This window comes from Leptopilina boulardi, unplaced genomic scaffold (assembly GCF_019393585.1).
Source record: "Leptopilina boulardi isolate dan_hultmark-lab unplaced genomic scaffold, ZJU_Lbou_2.1 LbouV2_165, whole genome shotgun sequence".
NCBI lineage: Eukaryota > Metazoa > Arthropoda > Insecta > Hymenoptera > Figitidae > Leptopilina > Leptopilina boulardi.
This window is the reverse complement of record NW_026137713.1, coordinates 4,769,461-4,789,740: the sequence shown is the minus strand read 5'-3', so window position 1 is coordinate 4,789,740 and position 20,280 is coordinate 4,769,461. Positions and strand designations below refer to the sequence as shown.

The following is a 20,280-nucleotide window of genomic DNA, read 5'->3' as shown; positions in this document are numbered from 1 at the left end:
CAAAATTCAATTATTACTGTTTTTAAATTGTTTTAAAAATAATTTATTGTCACCGGTGTTTTTAATTAAAATTTATTCAGCTATTCGAGAATTTTTTTTTTAACGGTTAATTTTTGTTAATGAAATAATTTAATTAATATGACAAACGTATTAATTTGACATAATATATAAAGTAAAATACGTAAATTATTTTATACTATATTATTATTACAAGACTAATAATGGAAATGCAAAATAATGCGTCATTTTTAACCCACATTCCCAACAATCCGTAACAGAGCATCTGTCAAATCACGTTGTTGTAATCAAACATGGCCGACGAAATCAATAGAGAACTGTCAACGCGTGCAAGATTTAACCTCGAGAGTTGACAAAAACGGGGGTTTTTTTTTTTTTTTTTTTAACCTAATATGTGCAATATTAACAAGACTAGAAAATAATATTTTTATGACAATATGTCATAATTTTTTCTTGTGAAACAAAATTTTTTTTTTTTATCCAAAATAGTGTGACATATACCCAATGGAATTTTAACCTAGTTGACGTGAAAATCTAACCTTTAAGAAGATATATATACATAAAAAAGAAAGGACAAACAATAAAAAATAAAAAAGATTGTCAGGATGTCAGTGTTATCAAGAATAATTCTTTTTATATTTTAAAAATAATTTTTTAAACATTGACACATTGAAAAAAATGTTGACAGTTCATTTTTTAAAAAATTAAATATTTTATTGTGTGAATAAAAAAAAAAAAAATATTAATATTTGAAAGTTTGCTGATGCTGTCCTAATATGGACATTTTTACAACTATTTTTATATCAAGTGTTACATTCCTTTGCGGAATAGGATGTACCCTTTTGTTCGAATTTTATATATTCAAAAGATATTTGGAATCGGCACCAGAGGCGAGTCCGCCAAAAAATCCTGTTCCACATGGAAAAGCGGCATTACCTGAAGAATTATTATCAAAAATAAAAGAGGAAAAAACAGGCAGTCCAATGAGACAAAATTTTAATCAAGGAAATGAAAATCTTGCTATTAATTTGACATTACAATTTTTATTTAATGAACTACGTAATGCTGAACGTGTTCGTCTTTGGCTTTATCGTAAACTTAATAATGAATTTAAAGAATTATTAAATCAGACAACAACTGGTCGATTATTCGATAGTGTTCAGGTATTGTTTGTTTTGAAAAAAAAAAAAACATTTGGTTTTTTCGCAATAATTATTTTTTTATAAAGAAATTTTTACTTTTAGAACTATTAAAATTAATTTAATTTTGAAATTCTGTTTTTTTTTTGCAGCTCCGAGACTTGCATTTGGGAAATCAATTTCCAATGATAAAGGGCCTGGAAGTTGCTGACGCAAAAATTTGTCCGGACACTGGACTTTTGGAGACTCTTGATTTGTCTCTAGATTTACATTACTCAGGAAATTTTCAATTATCCATAGATGTTAAAATGCTTTTAGGAAAAACAGCCTATTTGGCGCTTCAAGGTATGTTAATTTATTTTCAATTTTTCGTTATTAAATTATAATAAATTTACTAACAATCAATGAAAGAAAAAATAAGTAAAAGAAATTGTAGAATAATTTGAAATTAAATATGAAATATTGAAAAATCAATTTATTATATAAAAAAAAATTCTCCCCTCGATGTTTATTTATAGAATATTGATGTATTTATTTATATATATATATTTTTTAGTAAAACGTGTGACCGGCAAGGCAAGACTTCAATTTACCCGTGTTCCTTACACTCATTGGTCATTGAGTTTCTATACTGATCCAATTTTGGAATTGGAAGTACAATCACAATTTCAGGGACGACAATTGCAACCGCAAATAATTTCATTAATAACAGGACAAATAAGACGTGCTGTCCGTCGAAAACACACTCTACCTCGTTATAAGATGCGATATAAACCATTCTTTCGACGGCTCAACGACGAGAGTATCGACTTATCAGAGGTATTGTTTCTTTATTTTTTTTTTCTTTTCATTTGAAAGATATTCCAAAAAAATATCATTAATTTTCTATTTATTTTGTTATAATGACAATTCGAAACAAAACGCGGAAAAATCTATTTTATACCAAAAATAATTCATTTTTAATGGAGAAAAAATTATTTAAAAATAGTTAAAACATTTAATAATCGCGATTTAAATGCAAACAAATTTTTAGTTACGAAAATAATTTTATTCAATCAGAAAATTTTTTCAATCAATTTTTTCATAAAAAAAAGAAAAAAAATTCAGTGATATAATTAATTATTTTTTCATTTGAAAAATATTCTAAAAAATATCATTAATTTTCCATTTTTTTTGTCTTAATGACAATTTAACGAAACAAAACGCGGAAAAATCTATTTTATATCAAAAATAATTTATTTTTAATGGAGAAAAAATTATTTAAAAATAGTTTAAACATTTAATAATCGCGATTTAAATGAAAACAAATTTTTAATTGCGAAAAAATTTTTATTCAACCAGAAAAAGTGATGAAAAAAAAATATTCAGTGATATAATTAATTAATTTTTCATTTGAAAAATATTCTAAAAAAATATCAATAATTTTCCATTTATTTTGTTATAATGGAGAAAAAAATTATTTAAAAATGGTTTAAACATTTAATAATCGCGATTTAAATGCAAAAAATTTTATTCAATCAGAAAAAGTGATAAAAAAAAAATATTCAGTCATATAATTAATTAATTTTTCATTTTGAAAAATATTCTAAAAAATATCATTAATTTTCCATTTATTTTGTTATAATGACAATTCGATACAAAACGAAAAAATCTATTTTATACCAAAAATATAATTCATTTTTAATGGAGAAAAAATTATTTAAAAATAATTTAAACATTTAATAATCGCGATTTAATTGCAAAATAATTTTTGTTGTGGCAACATTTTTATTCGATCAGAAAAAGTGATAAAAGAAATTCAGTGATATAAATTATAATTTTATAATTATTTTTTTTTATCCAGTGAAATAAGAGTGATTGAATTAATTATAGTGAATTTATAAAATAATAATTTTTGTGTATGATTTGAAAATATTAATAAGAAAAGGTAAGTACATTATTATTTTTAATATATAATTATTTTATTCATTAATTATAAATTAATTAAGTTAAGTGAGTTCTTCAAAAATGAATTTTATTTAATATCAACTAAATTTGTTTTATTAAATGTCTTTTTTTTTTTAATTTAATTTCCCCCCCGAAAAAGTAATCATTAAAAATAATGGAAATATAAGAATTATAATTATTAAAATGGGATCAATGATAAAAGAGAAAGATAATAAGTAAAATTTGAACGAATTAATTAAAAATATATTTTTGAAATTTAGCGGTATTTTTTTACTAGCCAATAGAAGAGCGTCATCTAGTACGATTGCGCAAAATTCCCTAGTTTTCTACTAGCTCTTTTTTCGACTTTTCATGAGTTCCTTATTGTGACGTTTCATCCAAGTATTTCTCAAAAATAATTATTCACCTTTTAGAAAAAAAGAAAAGTAATAATCGTTTAATTTCGTGACATTTATTATCAACAATAATTAAATAACATTTATTTTTTCTAATGTTATTTGTTAATAATGCATTAAAAGTTATTTTTGGAGCATTTATTATAACTTTTAAAATACTGACATAACCTTTCTTTGACAAGTAACAAGTAAATAACAATATTATATACTTTATTTTTTTTTCATCATGAATTGTGTATAGAAGAATATACCGTTATTTTGCTTATCTTTGTTTTTTTGAAATACAATTTGCAAAGCATTTCGTCTTAAAAGTTGAAGAGAGAAAAATTAGTTTCTCAACATTTTCTTCAAATGGATTTTCATGTCTTTTATTATTGAGGTTTGTTAAACAAATTAATTTATTCAGTGATTTGAATTTATCGTGTTTTTCAATTCTTATTTTATGTTCCACTTTTTTTTTGGGGGGGGGGGATTATTATTTGACTTTTTATAATTTAAATTTCTTTTTATTTAAAAAAAAAATAGAGAATTTTAATTATTATTTTTTTTTGCAGTTGTGGCACAAAAAAAGTTTTTTTTTTAACCTATAACTATTTTTGAGATATTATTTTTTTGTTTGCACAATTATTGTTTGGTAAAAAGGGGGCGTTACCTTTGTGATGTAAATAAAACATAAAATAATTTATTTTTTTTTTATCATTTTTGTTATGTAAATTTTTACAATAGAGAAGTAATGAAAATTTTTATTACAAAATTGTTTAATTTACACTTTTGATTCATTATTCTATTTTCAAATTCGAAGGTAAAATTAGAGCACGAGTGTATTATTATTATTATTATTATTTCGAAATGTATTTTAATATTTTCTTTTCACTGCACATGTGATGGTCATTATGAATTGTTAATTATTTATTGATTGTAATTGATTCATTTCTAATGAATAGTTATTATCGTGTTTCATTTTTTTTTTTTTTTTTTATTGATTTTGTGTGAGATTAGTCATCAGATATTTAAGTTCCATCCGTGACATTCTGTACATTTATTGTTTGTGTGCAAGAGAGAGAGAGAGAAAGAGAGTCACAGCAATGTCGATATGTTCCAAGTATTACAATATTATACTGGGGCGTAGTAGATAGCATACCCTTTAATCGAGGACAAAGCAACTGGTGACATTTAATATACCCCTTTAACAAAAAAAAAAAAAAAGAATAAAGTCTATAGACCTGCTTTACATCGTTTTTAAAATAATAATTAAGAAGATTCTTTTAGAACCATCCCCATTTTAGAAATAGAAAAAACAATCTTTACACTCTTTTTAAATACTATAAAAAGAAATAATTTATTTCTTTTTATAGAAATTTATATTTGTTGTTTTTTTTTCAATGTTTACGTCAATTAAACAATAAATAGTTTTCGCTAGAAAAAAAAATTGTCAGTAAATAATAAATAATAAACTAAAGATAATAGGTAGTAAAAAAAAAAGTAAATTTAAATAAAAAATAATGTACAGAAAAATAATCCACATTTTTTTTTTGGGTGAATTAACAAAAAAGTTTTTTCCTTTCGAATTTTTTTGGATAGATAAATTGTTAATTTAATTTATTGTTATTAAACATGGATATATAAATGAATTTAATTAATTTTTTTTGGTCACATTATGAGGATAGGAAAATAATATTTGAAAATAAGAAGGTGATAACCACACCTTTCGACACACCTCGCACGCGATCATAATCCTAAAATAGTCACGTGATTTCAAATTGATTTGGCATTTCTTTAGACTGGGGAAAGAAAATCTCTTAAACTCATATGACAGTCATTAAAATGTGTTAACAAAGTGTTGTTCGTATCTTCAATTTTCACAGATGGAAAATTAATTTAAATAATTTTCAAAATTGTATGTAATTTCATTTATAAAATTTTTTATCATTTAAAAAAAAAATTTTTTTCATTTAATTTTTTTTTACACTAATTCTTTTTTTCAATTTTATTTTCCATTATTTTTAATTACTCTTGTATTATTTCAATTAATTTTTTTTTTTTTATTTATTAAATTTTTTTAATTTTTTCATAATGAGTTTTTTTTCACATTTGTGAAATAATAAAAAAAATATCCAAAGGGTAATTTTTTCTTTTTCTATAATTAAAAATTATCTCGTAACATTAGTTTTATGCCTTGTATTTTCTCAAAAGTTTTCTAATAACCTTGTTAAGTTTTTAACACTTGATTCTTGAATGACGTAATAAGTTAAAAGTTGTCACTGATAAAGATGATTACTCACATGTAATAAAGCGACTGGAAAAGAACGTTGAAAATTTTATTATTGTACTTTTGAAAAAAAAAAAAAAAAAATTATATCACTCATGTTCTTTCGTGAAATGATAAGATAGTTATCATTAATTTCAGTCGTAATTTCATCACCGTTGCTTTGAAATTTTATTTTTTATAATAAACAAATTTTTTTTTTATTATATATTCACAATCACTGAACAAATTTTTATGCAAATCATAAATTTACACCTTTTTTTTTTGACTATTTTATGAATGAATATTTATTATTAATAATTTTTTCAGACCTTTTAATTTCAATATTAAAAAGAAACAAAAATAAAGAAAGTTGTGACGGTATTTAAAAAAGAAACTGGAATTTAAGTGCTCTAAAAAATAAAAAAATAAAAAAAAAAATGTTGACAAACGGATCATGTCCTAGGGTTGTTCCTCGCAGCTACGTAGGATGGTGTAGGATAGCTGAAATCAATCAAAAATTCCTTCCAACTTTCACGTAAGTTTATTTATTTATTTATTTTTTAAATTATCAGGCCTTGGATTTAATTTAAAACCTTTTAATATTTAATTATTTCAATTATAACTCTTCTGAAATTCAATTATTTTTATAATATTCTTCGAAAATATTCAATTATCTAAAAGCATTTTTTAATTAAAAAATTTTAAAAGTTCAATTTTTGTCTTTAAATTTTTAATAAATTCTTCATCAACTGAAATCATAAAAAAAAAAAATTCCAATTCAAAATCACTTGAATTTATTTATTTTGAAAAATTTTAATTTAAAACCTTTGTAAAATTTAATTATTTCTAAAAATTTCAACTGTAACTCTTCAAAAAATTAGTGATTTTAAATGATTTAATATGATTTAAAAAAATTCAATTTTTTTTAAAGCATTTTTTGATTTAAAAATTTTTCAAATTCAATTTTTGTCTATAATTTCTAATAAATTCTTTATCAACAGAAATTACCAAATAATTCCAATTAAAAATCACTTGAATTTTAATTATTTCCAAAAAAAATCTGATTTCAATTACTTTTAAAAAAAATGTTATCTAAAATTATTTGAAAAATTATTTTCAATTTTGTAAAATTTAATTATATTGTCTAAAATTTAAACAAATCTTTTAAAATTTAATTATTACCAAAAACGAAATTTCAACTATAACTTCTTCCAAAGTTGAATTATTTTTAATAATTTTTTAGTTTTTTTTTTTAGAAATTTGTCCAATTCAATTTTTTCTTGATAATATTCCTATTATTAAGAAATTAATAAAATGTATTTAATATCTAATTAGTTATTTAGAGTAAAATAGTTATTAAATTTAATTAAAATAAAAAATAAATCGACTAAAATGTTTCAAAGTCGATCCGAGGCTTGAATTATTTAAATATTTAATATAGTGGATATTTTTAAGTAAAAAAAAAAAAAATTTTTTTTTTCCCCAGCTCCCATTTTGGATTGTTTGTTAACGTGAGTGATTCGCAAGATTCTGTGAGATGCTGATTATTTGGGAGGATGTTTGGAATATTTCACCAAATTTAATTTCAATCCAAGTAATAAAAGATCCCGGCTCAACAGATGCAACCCTCATCAAAAGGGAACCCACGTGTTCCATTAAATCAAATAACAACAACGCCGTATACACCTTCGGATTTATCAACAATTCCTCATATGGATGGTTCTCCATCGTCAAGTCCTCGTAACAATTTAAATAATTCAAATCCAGGACCATATATTGTTGGTAGTCCAATTGATTTAAGTGTAATTGATAATGTCGATAATGTACAAATTCGTCTCGATTCAAAAAGAGAGAATATAGAACTTGAGGAGGGCACACAGGATAGATCGGAAATAGACATGCCTCGTCAGGGTGATCATGAACTCTCTCAACATGAATCGGAATCACAAGAGGAGAGAATTGTATTTGTCAATGTACTTCATCAACCGGCAAAATATCGTAATAATCATGTGACAACAGCAAAATATTCAATACTATCATTTGTGCCATCATTTTTATTTGAACAATTTCGACGTTACAGTAATTGTTTCTTTTTATTTATTGCATTAATGCAACAAATTCCCGATGTCTCGCCAACTGGTCGTTATACCACTTTGGTGCCATTAATTTTCATTCTCAGTGTATCGGCAATTAAGGAAATTGTCGAAGATATAAAACGACATCGCGCTGACGATGAAATAAATATGCGTGAAGTTGAAGTATTACGCGATGGTAAATGGCAATTGGTACAATGGCGAAATGTTGCCGTTGGTGATGTTGTTAAAGTACATAATAATACATTTTTCCCAGCTGATTTAATATTATTATCATCATCCGAACCACAGGGTATAAGTTTCATTGAAACGGCAAATTTAGATGGTGAAACAAATTTAAAAATCCGCCAAGCACACACCGATACAAGTATTTTATTGGACACTGTTGAATTAATGAATTTTCGCGCCAATATACAATGTGAAGCGCCAAATCGTCATCTTTATGAATTTAATGGGGTTTTAAGAGAGACAAATAAACAAAGTATTCCCCTAGGTCCCGATCAATTATTATTACGTGGTGCAATGTTAAGAAATACAAAATGGGCATTTGGTGTTGTTATTTATACAGGACATGATACAAAATTAATGCAAAATAATACAACAACAGCGCCATTAAAACGTTCAACATTGGATCGTATGACAAATACACAAATATTAATGTTATTCTTTATTTTATTATTTCTATGTTTAATATCGGCTGTATTTAATTTTCTTTGGATGAACGCAAATGAAAATGGCCTTTGGTATTTGGGTTCAAAGGAGGATATTTCACGTAATTTTGCCATTAATTTATTAACATTTATTATATTATTTAATAATTTAATTCCAATATCATTGCAAGTAACACTTGAAGTTGTACGTTTTGTACAGGCAACATTTATAAATATGGATATTGAAATGTATCACGCTGAATCTGATACGCCGGCAATGGCAAGAACAAGTAATTTAAATGAAGAATTAGGAATGGTTAGCTATATATTCACTGATAAAACGGGAACATTAACGAAAAATGTTATGGAATTTAAAAGATGTACAGTGTCGGGTAAAATTTATGATTTACCAATAATTAACGATGATAATGAAACTAGAGAATCTTTAAATGGAATATCACCACGTCCTGATAGTGGTTCATCAAATAGAATGATCGATTTAACTAAAACAACAACAATTGTTGAACCGGCAATAAATGGAACAACAAGTAAAACGCGTGATTCATTTGATTGTCAATTGGTGAGAGATATTGTTCAGGGGAAAAAATCAACGGATCGTAGTCGTACAAAACATGCGGCTATTTTAAATGAATTTATGATAATGTTATCGGCATGTCATACAGTGATACCAGAGAAAATTGATAATACAATTGTTTATCATGCGGCATCGCCTGATGAACGTGCACTTGTTGATGGTGCAAGTAAATTTGGTTATATTTTTGATACAAGAACACCAACATATGTGGAAATAATTGCACTTGGCGAAAGATTAAGATATGAGGTATTGAATGTCATTGAATTTACATCGGCAAGAAAGAGAATGTCAATTATTTTACGAACGCCTGAGGGGAAAATTAAAATTTATTGTAAAGGCGCCGATTCGGTGATTTATGAAAGATTAGCGACAACGCCAACGGGTGAAAGTGAAATTGAACCTGAGGGTTTTGATGATTTTCGTGATGTTACATTGGAGCATTTGGAAATTTTTGCTTCGGAGGGTTTGAGAACACTTTGTTTTGCCGTTGCCGACGTTCCTGAGAATAGGTAATTTTTTTCTCCTTTCTTATTTATTTATTTATTCAATTGAAATTAATTTATTTTAAATTAATTACTTGAAATTAATTATTTATCACGATTTTGTGTAAATGAAAATTTAGAAAATAGAAACAATTCAGTTATTGTTATAACTGATTTTAAATATTAACTTTTGGCATCAATTATGCATTTGGAAAATTTTTACATACATACATGTGGATTTTAATTTGAAAATAGGGAAATTGGAATTATTTTTCAAACAATTTCATTTAAAAATAAATTTTTTTTATTAGAAATTTATTTTTATAAAGCTGACATTTTTTTTCGACAAAATTATGTATTTTTCGATTTTTTTTTTTTACATTGTTTTCAACATTTTTAAACAGTACTTTTTTTTAGTATACAATGCAGATCTTTTTCAGATCTTCTTTATTTCAATTATTTAACAAAATTTTAAACTAAAATTCCTTCACTTAATTAATTATTTTTAATAATTTTAATGAAATTCATCACAAATTCAATTATGTTAAACTATTTTTCAATTAAAATTTATATGAAATTTAATAATTGTTTATAATTTAAAGAAAAATGCAGCAAATAAAATTAACAAAAATTTTTAATTAAAAATCACTTGAAATTTAATTATTTGCAAAAATTTCAATTATTTGTAATGATTTTTATAATATTCTTCGAAAATTCAATTATCTGAAAGCAATTTTCAATTAAAAACTTTTGGAATTCAATTTTTTTTATATGATTTCTAATAAATTCTTCATCAACAGAAATTACTAGAAATTTCACTTATTATAATTATTGTCTGAAATTTAATACAATCAATCTTTTGAAATTCAATTATTTTCAAAAATTTCAATTTAAAAAGTTCTAAAAATTAATTATTTCTAAAATTTTTCATCTAAAATTTGTTGAAATTCAATTATCTCTAAAAATTTCAATTCAAAATCAACAATAATTTAATTGTTTTTTGAAAAATTTCAATTCAAAATAAACTAAAATTCAATTATTTTAAAAAAATTCAATTAAAATTAAATTATTTTCAAAATTTTCAATTCCAAATTAATTAAATTCAATTATTTTCAAAATTTTCAATTCCGAATTAATTAAAATTCAATTATTTTCAAAATTTAAAATTTAATTTTTTTCAAAAATTTCAATTCAAAATCAACTAAAATTCAATTATTTTTCAAATTTAAATTCAAAATCAACTAAAATTGAACTAAAATACAATTATTTTCCAAAATTTTAATTGAAATTTAATTATTTTAAAAATTTTCAATTTAAAATCAACTAATTCCAATTATTTTCCAAAATTTCAATTCATAATAAACTAAAATTCAATTATTTTCAAATTTTTCTATTTAAAATTAACTAAAATTCAATTATTTTCCAAATTTTCAATTCAAAATCAACTAAAATTCAATTATTTTTCAAAACTTCGATTGAAATTCAATTATTTTCCAAAATTTGAATTCAATGTCAATTGAAATTCAATTATTTTAAAAAATTTCAATTTAAATTCAATTTAAATTGAAATTCAATTTTTCGAAAATTCAACTATGTGAAATAATTTTTTTTTTCCAAATCATAAATTATTTTTAGTTCTGTAAAATTTAATTATTCTCTGAAAATTAACAAAATCTTTTGAAATTCAATTATTTCTAATAATTAACCAATTAAATTTTCTTAAAATTGAAAAAATCTACTTTTTTCGATTATAAATCGACTAAAAAGACTTTTCTTGTGCCTTAAAGTCGATCCGAGGCCTGCAATTATTTAACAAATTAAAAAAAAAAATTCTTCTCTAAATTAATTGTTTTCAATTATTTTAATGAAATTCTTCACAAATTCAATTATCTTAAACTATTTTTCAATTTAAAAATGTTATAAAAATTCAATAATTGTTTGAAATTATAAAAAAAAATCATCAAATAAAATTACCAAAAATTTCAATTCAAAATCAAGTGAAATTGAATTTTTGTCAATAATTTGAATTTAAAATCTTTTAAAATTTAATTATTTCTTAATAATTTCCATCTAATTTATAGAAAAATAGTTTTAAATATTTTTTAACTGTTTTTCCAGAATTTTCAATTCTGTAAAATTTAATTATTTCCAAAAATGTCAACTATAACTTTCCCAAAGTTCATTTATTTATAATAATTTTAATATTTCTTTAAAAATTAAATTCTTTAAAAAAGTTTCAAAAAAAAACTCTACAATTAAATTGTCAGAAATTAATAAAAAAAAAAAAAAAAAAACTGCCGCAGTTTAAATTTATAGAAAATTTATTGAGTTATTTTCAAAAAATTTTTCAAATAAAAACTCCAAAATTAAAATTATTGTCAGAAATTAAAAAAAAAACTATAGCAATTTAAATTTTGCAGAAAATTTATTTTAAATTTAAAATCTATTGCAATTCAATTATTAAAAAAATAAGAATTAAAAAATCTGTAAAACATAATATTATTGTTCGGAAATTTGTTTGACTAAAACCAAAAACTATGCCAAAAATTTTTAATTCAAATAAAATTGCTTAAATTGAACAAAAAAAAATTTTTAAATTGGAAGTAAGAATTTTTTTTAGAAATTTATTCTATTTAATTAAAATTTTGACAAAATTTTTCTTAGTTTGATTCTAAAATATTTAAAATAAATTTTCTTGATAATATTAATGTTATAACTAAAATACTGCTATTGGAGAAATGAAAAAAAATTATTCTACAACAGTTACATAATTAAAATTTTTTAAATTTACTAAAAAATCGTAAAAAATAAGTTAATTATACTTTTTATTATTTTAGACAAAAAAAAATCTAGAATTATACTATGATTATGTAAACAATTTTAAATTTTGCAACGAAACAAAAAAATTATGCATTAAAACAATAATTATTACTATTAAAAATCATATTGTATTTTGCATGAATAATTCACAAAATATCGTATTTATTAAAATTATTCAACTAATTAATTATTTTATTTATTTATTGACTAATTATTTGATATTAATTACAGATATCAATCGTGGCGTGAACTTTATCATAAAGCATTAATAAGTACAAATAATCGTGATGCAAAAATTGAAGACGCTGCAAATATAATTGAAAATAAATTAACATTATTGGGTGCAACGGCAATTGAAGATCAATTACAAGATCAAGTACCAGAGACAATACAAGCATTAATACAAGCCGATATTAAAGTATGGGTATTAACTGGCGATAAACAAGAGACGGCAATAAATATTGGCTATTCATGTAAATTAATAACAAATACAATGTTATTAATAATTGTCAATGAATCATCATTGGATAAAACACGTGAAGTTATTGTACAACATTGTCATGATTTTGGACAGGATTTAAAATGTCAAAATAATGATGTTGGTTTAGTTATTGATGGACATAGTTTACAACATGCATTATCGTGTGATTTGAGACGTGATTTTCTTGATTTATGTACATCGTGTAAAGTTGTTATTTGTTGTCGTGTATCGCCAATGCAAAAAGCAGAAGTTGTTGATTTAGTGACAACAAGTACGCGCGCAGTGACATTGGCAATTGGTGATGGTGCAAATGATGTGGCAATGATACAAAAAGCACATATTGGTGTTGGAATATCGGGTGTTGAAGGATTACAAGCGGCATGTGCATCTGATTATTCGATAGCACAATTTCGTTTTCTTAAACGTTTATTATTTGTTCATGGCTCATGGAACTATAGTCGAATGTGTAAATTAATTTTATATTCATTTTATAAGAATATTTGTCTTTATGTCATTGAATTGTGGTTTGCAATTTATTCCGGTTGGTCGGGACAAATTTTATTTGAAAGATGGTCAATTGGATTGTATAACGTTGTATTCACAGCGGCACCACCATTGGCAATGGGATTATTTGATAAAGTTTGTTCGGCTGAAACACATCTTGCACATCCACGTTTATATGCGACAAAAAATGATAATGAACATGCATTTAATATTAAAGTATTTTGGATATGGATTTTTAATGCATTGGTACATTCATCATTACTTTATTGGTTGGCATTATTTGCATTACAACAGGATGTTATTTGGAAAAATGGACGCGATGGTGGTTATTTAGTATTGGGAAATATTGTTTATACATATGTTGTTGTGACTGTTTGTTGTAAAGCGGGTTTAATAACAAATTCATGGACATGGGTGACACATCTTGCCACATGGGGATCAATTATATTATGGTTTTTATTTGTATTAATTTATAGTAATTTTTGGCCAACATTTAATGTTGGCGCAGTAATGTTGGGCAATGATCGAATGTTATTTACGTCACCTGTTTTTTGGTTGGGTTTAATATTAATACCGGCGGCTGTATTAATGTTGGATGTTATTGTTAAAGCAGTGAAGAATACAGTTTGGAAATCATTGACAGAAGCGGCACGTGAACAGGAAATTAATAAATCGGATTTAAGGGATGTTTTTCAAAATCAAGATTATCGAAGTTCACTCACTGAGACTGCGAGGTTATTAAAAAATGTTAAAAGTGTTTTTACAAGAAGGCCTAATGCTGCTTCGACTGCTAATATTGAGGTTGAATTGTCACATGGATTTGCTTTCTCGCAGGAGGAAGGTGGCACTGTCACACAGACGGATGTCATCAGGGCTTATGATACTAATCTTCCAAAACCGGGAGGAATGTAAAACAAATTTTTTTTTTCAAAATTCCTATTTTTAAGATTTGACAAATTTTTTTGCTGAAAAAAAAAAAAATTTCAAATAAAATTCTAGTTAGAATAATTAAAAATTGAACAAACAGAAAAACATTTATAATTCATTTTGTCAAAAAACAACGATTTTTTTTTAATTCTTAAATTTATTTTAAAAAATAATAAATAAAATTTAAAATATAATATCAATTTTTATAAAAATATAAAACGAACATTTAAATACGTTTTTTTAATTATTAAATTTATTTTAAAAAATGATAATTTTTAATCTCGGCAAAATATTGTCAATGAAAAATCTTAAAGAAGGTATAAACAATTTTCAAAAGGATTACTTGAACATTTTTTAAATATGATAAACAAATTAAAAATCGTTTATTATTCCATATATATATATATAATATAGAAAATCAAATATTTCGTGTGTAAAATTCCTCCATGTAAAATTGAATATTTATTAATATTTATTAATTGAGAACATTTATTTATGTAGGTGTTTAAAATTTACCCTACACGAATAAAAATTTAAATATATATTTAAATTCAAAAAAAAAAAAATAATTTATTGATTAATTAAGTTAAATTACATTTATATAATAAATAAATTTATTGGGAAATTCGTGTAAAAAAAATTTTTTGTAATCAAATGAGAGAATTTCTTATTTTTAAAAACAATTTAAGAAAAATTTTTAAGTTTCAATTAATTTTAAAGTTTAATTCAAAAAAAGGAATGAGATTTTTTTTTTTCAAAAACATTTATTAGTGTTTATATTTATAATAATTTAAAATGTAGATTTTTAGAATAACTTTTGAAAGTGTTTAAGAAAAAAATATAACTAATATAAAACTTGGTGTGAAAATTGAACAAAAACAAAAAAAAAAAAATACGATCAAATTAAAATTGACATTTTGTTTTTCATATATCATATTTGGCAAAAACAAATTTTTTTTTCAAAATATTATATTTTTAAATCGACTATCATATTGAAAAATTCTGTCCGTCTTGATTTATTTAATTTAATAATTTTTAAGGAAAAGTTACCAAAGTAATAATAATAATAATAATAATAATAATATATATCTTATTTTTTTAAGAAGTATTCTGTGATTTTTAATAAGACTTGGCGGTCAGAATTTTTTATGTTTAACCTTATAATTTATGTTGATTTATTTTTCATTTATCACAATTTAATATTTTGGAAATTAGAAATATAATTTTAAAAAAAAGTGTTAATTCTTACAAATTTAGAGAAAAAATAAATGTGCTTTCAATAATGTAGATTACTAAAAAAAAAGAATTGTGTTTCAGGGAGGGTTTTAATTTTTTTATTATTATTGTTAGTAGAAATCATTTACTATGTGAATGTTGCATATTTATATAGAATGTTGCTGGAATATTATAATAACACTTGATTACACTCTAATTGTACACTTTCTGAATTTTCATACTGATGATGATAACTTGAAGCAAACGTTTTTGTTAACCCTTTTTTGTCGAATATTTTTATCAACTTTTTTCACTCCAAGTTTGTTAGGTAAAAAAAAACTCCTTTTTTTTTGAAAGGATCCAATTTTTTATTATTATTCCTAACGCTTTCCTTCGTGTTCAGAAGAAAAAAAAAAAAAAAAAAAAAAAAAAACTGTTCTATATTATTATGTATGGTGTGTATTTAAAGGACATTAAAATTGTATGTTAAATTAAGCGGTATAAGGATGTTTGTTGGCTAACAATGTAAGAAGAAAAAAGTAAAAAAAAAAGTAAAAAAAAAAAAAAATCTTTGGTGTCTTGAGGTTTAAAAAACAAAAAAATATAAAAAAAAAAAAATTGTGAATTTGTCCCCCATTTTTTGTGTAATTCAGCATAAAAGGGTTAAGAAATATATTTTAATTGCTTATACTATTTGTTTGGATTCTTTCTTCATTGTTGTCCCCATCATTGTTTCGTTTTCTTTTTTCCAAAATAGCTTTTTGCCATTTTTTTTTTCGCAGAAATTAAGGTAAATTTATTTTTTTCTTAAAATTAAAATTAAATGCAAAAAATAAATTTACCTTACATTGTTTTGTTTTCTTTGCTATTCTCTTTACAGAAATAAAGGTAAATTTATTTTTGGATTTTATTTTTTTTTTAGAATGAGAAAATAAAATGCAAAAAAATAAATTTACCTTACAAATTAAAAATGATAAAACTAATAAAAAATATAATTTTTTTTTTGTTGAAAATAGGTGGCGAGCACTCAATTAACACCCGGTTATTTAGAAGTGATTCTCCTTGAAGTGAGCCGTCTTAATTTGGATCCAACTGCAATTCCAATGGATAATGAAATTTATTGTACAATGAGTGTTGATTCAACGCCATGGGTTTATTTAACGCAATATAGCGGTGTTCCTTATATGGTATTAGATTTAATTATCAGTAAATTAAGTTCACAGCAACTTGGCGTTGTTTTTAAACAGGAGAATATCGTTGAAATTGGACAAAATTGTGTTCTTGTTGAGACAATTGTTGCCGGTAGTCCGGCATTTATTGCCGAAATGAAACGTGGCGATATTCTTGTTGCTGTTAATGGTAAACGTGTCTCAAATATGAATCAAGTGGCAAAATTAGTGAAAAGTGCAACACAAAGACGTTTTATAATACGTGTTGAACGAAAATATTTAAATTTCATAAAATATGATTATGAACGTAATAATTATGATCGTAAATCATCAAAAAGTGATACATCAACAATAATTCGCAATGAATTAGATGATGGTAAATTGAAATTTGAAAGTCAAATTAAATTTTCCGATTTAAATAAAGAAACAGAAAATATTGAAACAATTGATAAAGGTGAATTGGTTAGTAAATTATTTAAAAGAAGAAAAAGTAGTGCACATAATTCATTAATTGATGATGGTAATATATTTCAAACACCTGAAACTCCATCGAGAAGAATTTCAACAGTTTCAAATTTATCAACAAGTTCAAGTACAGTACAATCATTTCCCGATGATAATATAATAAATTTAGCCGATTTATATTATACAACAAAAGAAAAAGAATTTGCTTCTGTTATTACATTTGATGAGACAAGAACATTTCAAATTGATTCTGAACAACAATATTTAAATATTGGCGTATGGTCGCGTACAAAAATTGCTGATTCAACGACAAAATTATTGGGTTATATTAATGCGCCAATTAAACTTATTTTAGCGCAATGTTCAACATCGTCAACGGGACATTATATCAAGTGGCACGCACTTTTGCCTCCGGATTCTGGTGAGTTGAAATGATTTTTTTTTTTCTTACAGTTTTTTCAAATAAAATAAGATTTTATTTTTTAGCAACTGCTACCAATACAGTGCATTCGAAATTACAAGGATATTCTGGATTTGATCCAATTTTATGTTATGGAGATATTTTATTATCATATGGTTGGATATCGACAAATTCCCAAAAACAAACTACCGATGATAGTATTAAAAAAGGATCCGGAGAGACAGCAAAATCGCAAACAGTTACAAACGAGGAGCATGTGATTAAAAAACATGATTTTATCAGAACACATTTTCATCGAGCGACACATTGTGATTTTTGTACAAAAAAGGTAAAATATATTTTTTTGCACACATTGGATCGACTTTAAGGCACAAAAAAGTCGATTTTTTAAAATAAATATTAATATAAGTCGAAAAAATATAATCCGAGGCCTGTTTTTTTTTTTTTTTTTGAAAAAAATATTAAATTCTGTTTGTTTTTTCGCAGATTTGGTTAAAGGATGCGGTTCAATGTCGTGATTGTGGTTTGGTGTGTCATAAAAAATGTGAATCACGTTGTCTTGCTGCTGGACCATGTGGCGCCGAAAGTCTCGCAACATTTGAAGCTGATGAAATTGAAACAAACATTGTTAGCGGTGAGGGTGGGCCAGAAATTTCCCTCACAGGTTGCGAAGAAAATGTTCAGGTATTCGGCACGTAACACAGTTTTTTCAATACTTTTTTTAACTTAAATATCCAGAAAAAAAAATCGACGTATTTTTATTAAATAATTTATAATTGATAATTCTAGTCCCAAAAAATTTTTTTTTTGTGTCGCGAATTGACACAATTTTATTATTGTTTTTTTTTCCAATCTGTGAAAAAAAATATTATATAAATTTTGTACAGAATTATAATTCCAAAGAATATTGGAAAAAAAAATCGGTAGGGGGTAAAAAAAAAAGAATTCTAGTCAATATTTTTTAATTGAAAAAATAATAACTTCCCATTGATATCAAATAATATTTAAAGAAAATTTTAAATAGAGAAAAAAAAAACGTGTATAAAATATATTTTATAATTTATAATTATTTAATAAATTATAAATTAAATTTTATAATTCACATAGAAAAAATGTTTTATTGTAAGAAAAAAATACTTGACACTAAAAAATCAGTTCCTTTTTTTAGTAAAAGAAAAAAAAACAGTTTTTATAATAATAAAAACGAAATAGTTTTTTTTTTTTAAATAAATTTATTAAAAAAAGTAAAAATACGAGACTCGTGTGTGAAATACAATTTTTTTTTTTGTACACGACGTTTCGATTTTTACACTCACACGTGAATTTACCAATTGTTAAGCATGATTTACTGTTGACAATAAAAAAAAAAAAAATATCATCACTTGCACTCGTGAAGGTGAAGGTTTCTTTTATAGGCTTGCACCTTTATCCTTAATCTATTTTGATTTCATCAATACTTATAATTAGTATTAATAATAATAATTATTAATTCATTATTAATAATATGTATTATTTTTGTTTTAACTATTTTTTAACTAGTGATCAAAGGGGATGGAATTACTATTCAATCCTCTTGGATGATGAAAAATTGTTTTTTTTTTTTTTTCAATTAATTATTACTTAAAAAAAAAAAAAAAGAAAAAATTTATTGAGTTGGTGACTTGATTAGGCGCCTATGATGGCTATGAAGGCAAGCCTAGCTAACACACTGTTGGGCTTAAAGAAGGCCGGAAGTACTAGTTGTTTGGCCCCACCGAGCGCTGGTACTGGTTTGGCATCTAGAAGTCTTCCCCAAAGTCCCTGCGCATCCCGCAAGGTAGATCGATGGTACACATTTGCTTCCTCTCAAGAGAAAGCAGCCAAGATTTTACAATGTTGAACAAAAAAAAAAATTGATGCAGAGCAGAAAACAATATCAGATATTGTATATAATTTCACTGTTTTCTTAAACTAATTCATTTTTTATTAACGATATTTAAAAATATTTTTTTCATACATTTTTAATTCTATTATTATATATATTTATTTAATTAACAATTTTGACAAATTTAACAAAGAAAATTATTTAAATAATCCCCTTTTGTAAAAATTAAAATATCTTGGCGTGTTTCTCTTTTTTCCTTATATAACGCTTTTTTTCTGTGCATCGAGCATGCAGAATGAGCTTAATTAACATTTTTTTTTTTTTCAAATAGTTTTGCAAAATTTTTAATTCTATTTTTTTTACTTTTGTTTTACAAAACAAATCTTTAGATTATAATTTGTATAAAATTATTTATTTCTAGTTTTTTTTAAAATAATTTATTAAAGACTAAAATTAAAATTATTTTATTGATTAATCAAAAAAGTAAATTTTTAATTAACAAATTTAAGTATCAATTTAATATTATTAATTACAATTCTTTATAACCGTTCATTTTTATTCCTTAGAATTTTGAATTGTTTTTCTTTTTTTTTTTTTATTTAATTTTAGTATAGAGGCTGCTTTTGAAAATATGGCTTTATCACGGAATCAATTTTGTGTATTATATTTAAAAAAAAAAAAGGATGCAAGAATTTTGTATAATCTAGACATAAAAAATAAACTGGGACTGCTTCTTTTGGATTCTTTGGCCGCAAATATTGACGCTTTACACTGCTTTTAATTTCGTTAATATACTTATAAACTAGTGAAATAAAAAACAATGTATTTTTGTGAATTTTTTTTTTTT

At 23.7% G+C, this 20,280-nt stretch overlaps 1 protein-coding gene and 2 long non-coding RNA genes across 9 annotated transcripts in view; 1 reads left to right on the top strand and 2 right to left on the bottom strand.

The window, feature by feature from the left end:
• Positions 1 to 295: 295 nt before the first annotated feature.
• Positions 296 to 20,280, top strand: part of LOC127277202 (probable phospholipid-transporting ATPase IA) — a 21,006-nt gene continuing 1,021 nt past the window's right edge. The window contains exons 1-7 of one of the 7 annotated variants that reach the window (XM_051298094.1): positions 296 to 1,181; positions 1,310 to 1,502; positions 1,714 to 1,976; positions 16,531 to 17,569; positions 17,635 to 17,897; positions 18,056 to 18,253; positions 19,239 to 19,385. In XM_051298094.1, coding sequence (XP_051154051.1) covers positions 795 to 1,181; positions 1,310 to 1,502; positions 1,714 to 1,976; positions 16,531 to 17,569; positions 17,635 to 17,897; positions 18,056 to 18,253; positions 19,239 to 19,385 — 2,490 coding nt within the window. In that variant the 5' untranslated portion in view covers positions 296 to 794. Of the gene's footprint in view, positions 1,182 to 1,309; positions 1,503 to 1,713; positions 1,977 to 3,448; positions 3,530 to 3,556; positions 3,688 to 3,729; positions 3,879 to 5,091; positions 5,397 to 6,074; positions 6,283 to 7,233; positions 9,595 to 12,618; positions 14,579 to 16,530; positions 17,570 to 17,634; positions 17,898 to 18,055; positions 18,254 to 19,238; positions 19,386 to 20,280 lie in introns of those variants that run through there. The other 6 variants (XM_051298095.1, XM_051298093.1, XM_051298090.1 and 3 more) reach the window with 6 other exon arrangements.
• Positions 4,455 to 5,883, bottom strand: LOC127277216 (uncharacterized). The gene is made up of 2 exons (XR_007842345.1): positions 5,705 to 5,883; positions 4,455 to 4,683 (listed from the first exon to the last, which is right to left on the bottom strand). It is a non-coding gene; the product is annotated as an uncharacterized LOC127277216 (long non-coding RNA).
• Positions 18,269 to 20,280, bottom strand: part of LOC127277215 (uncharacterized) — a 12,790-nt gene continuing 10,778 nt past the window's right edge. The window contains exon 6 of the long non-coding RNA XR_007842344.1: positions 18,269 to 18,422. This is a non-coding gene — a long non-coding RNA (uncharacterized LOC127277215). The remainder of the gene's footprint in view (positions 18,423 to 20,280) is intronic.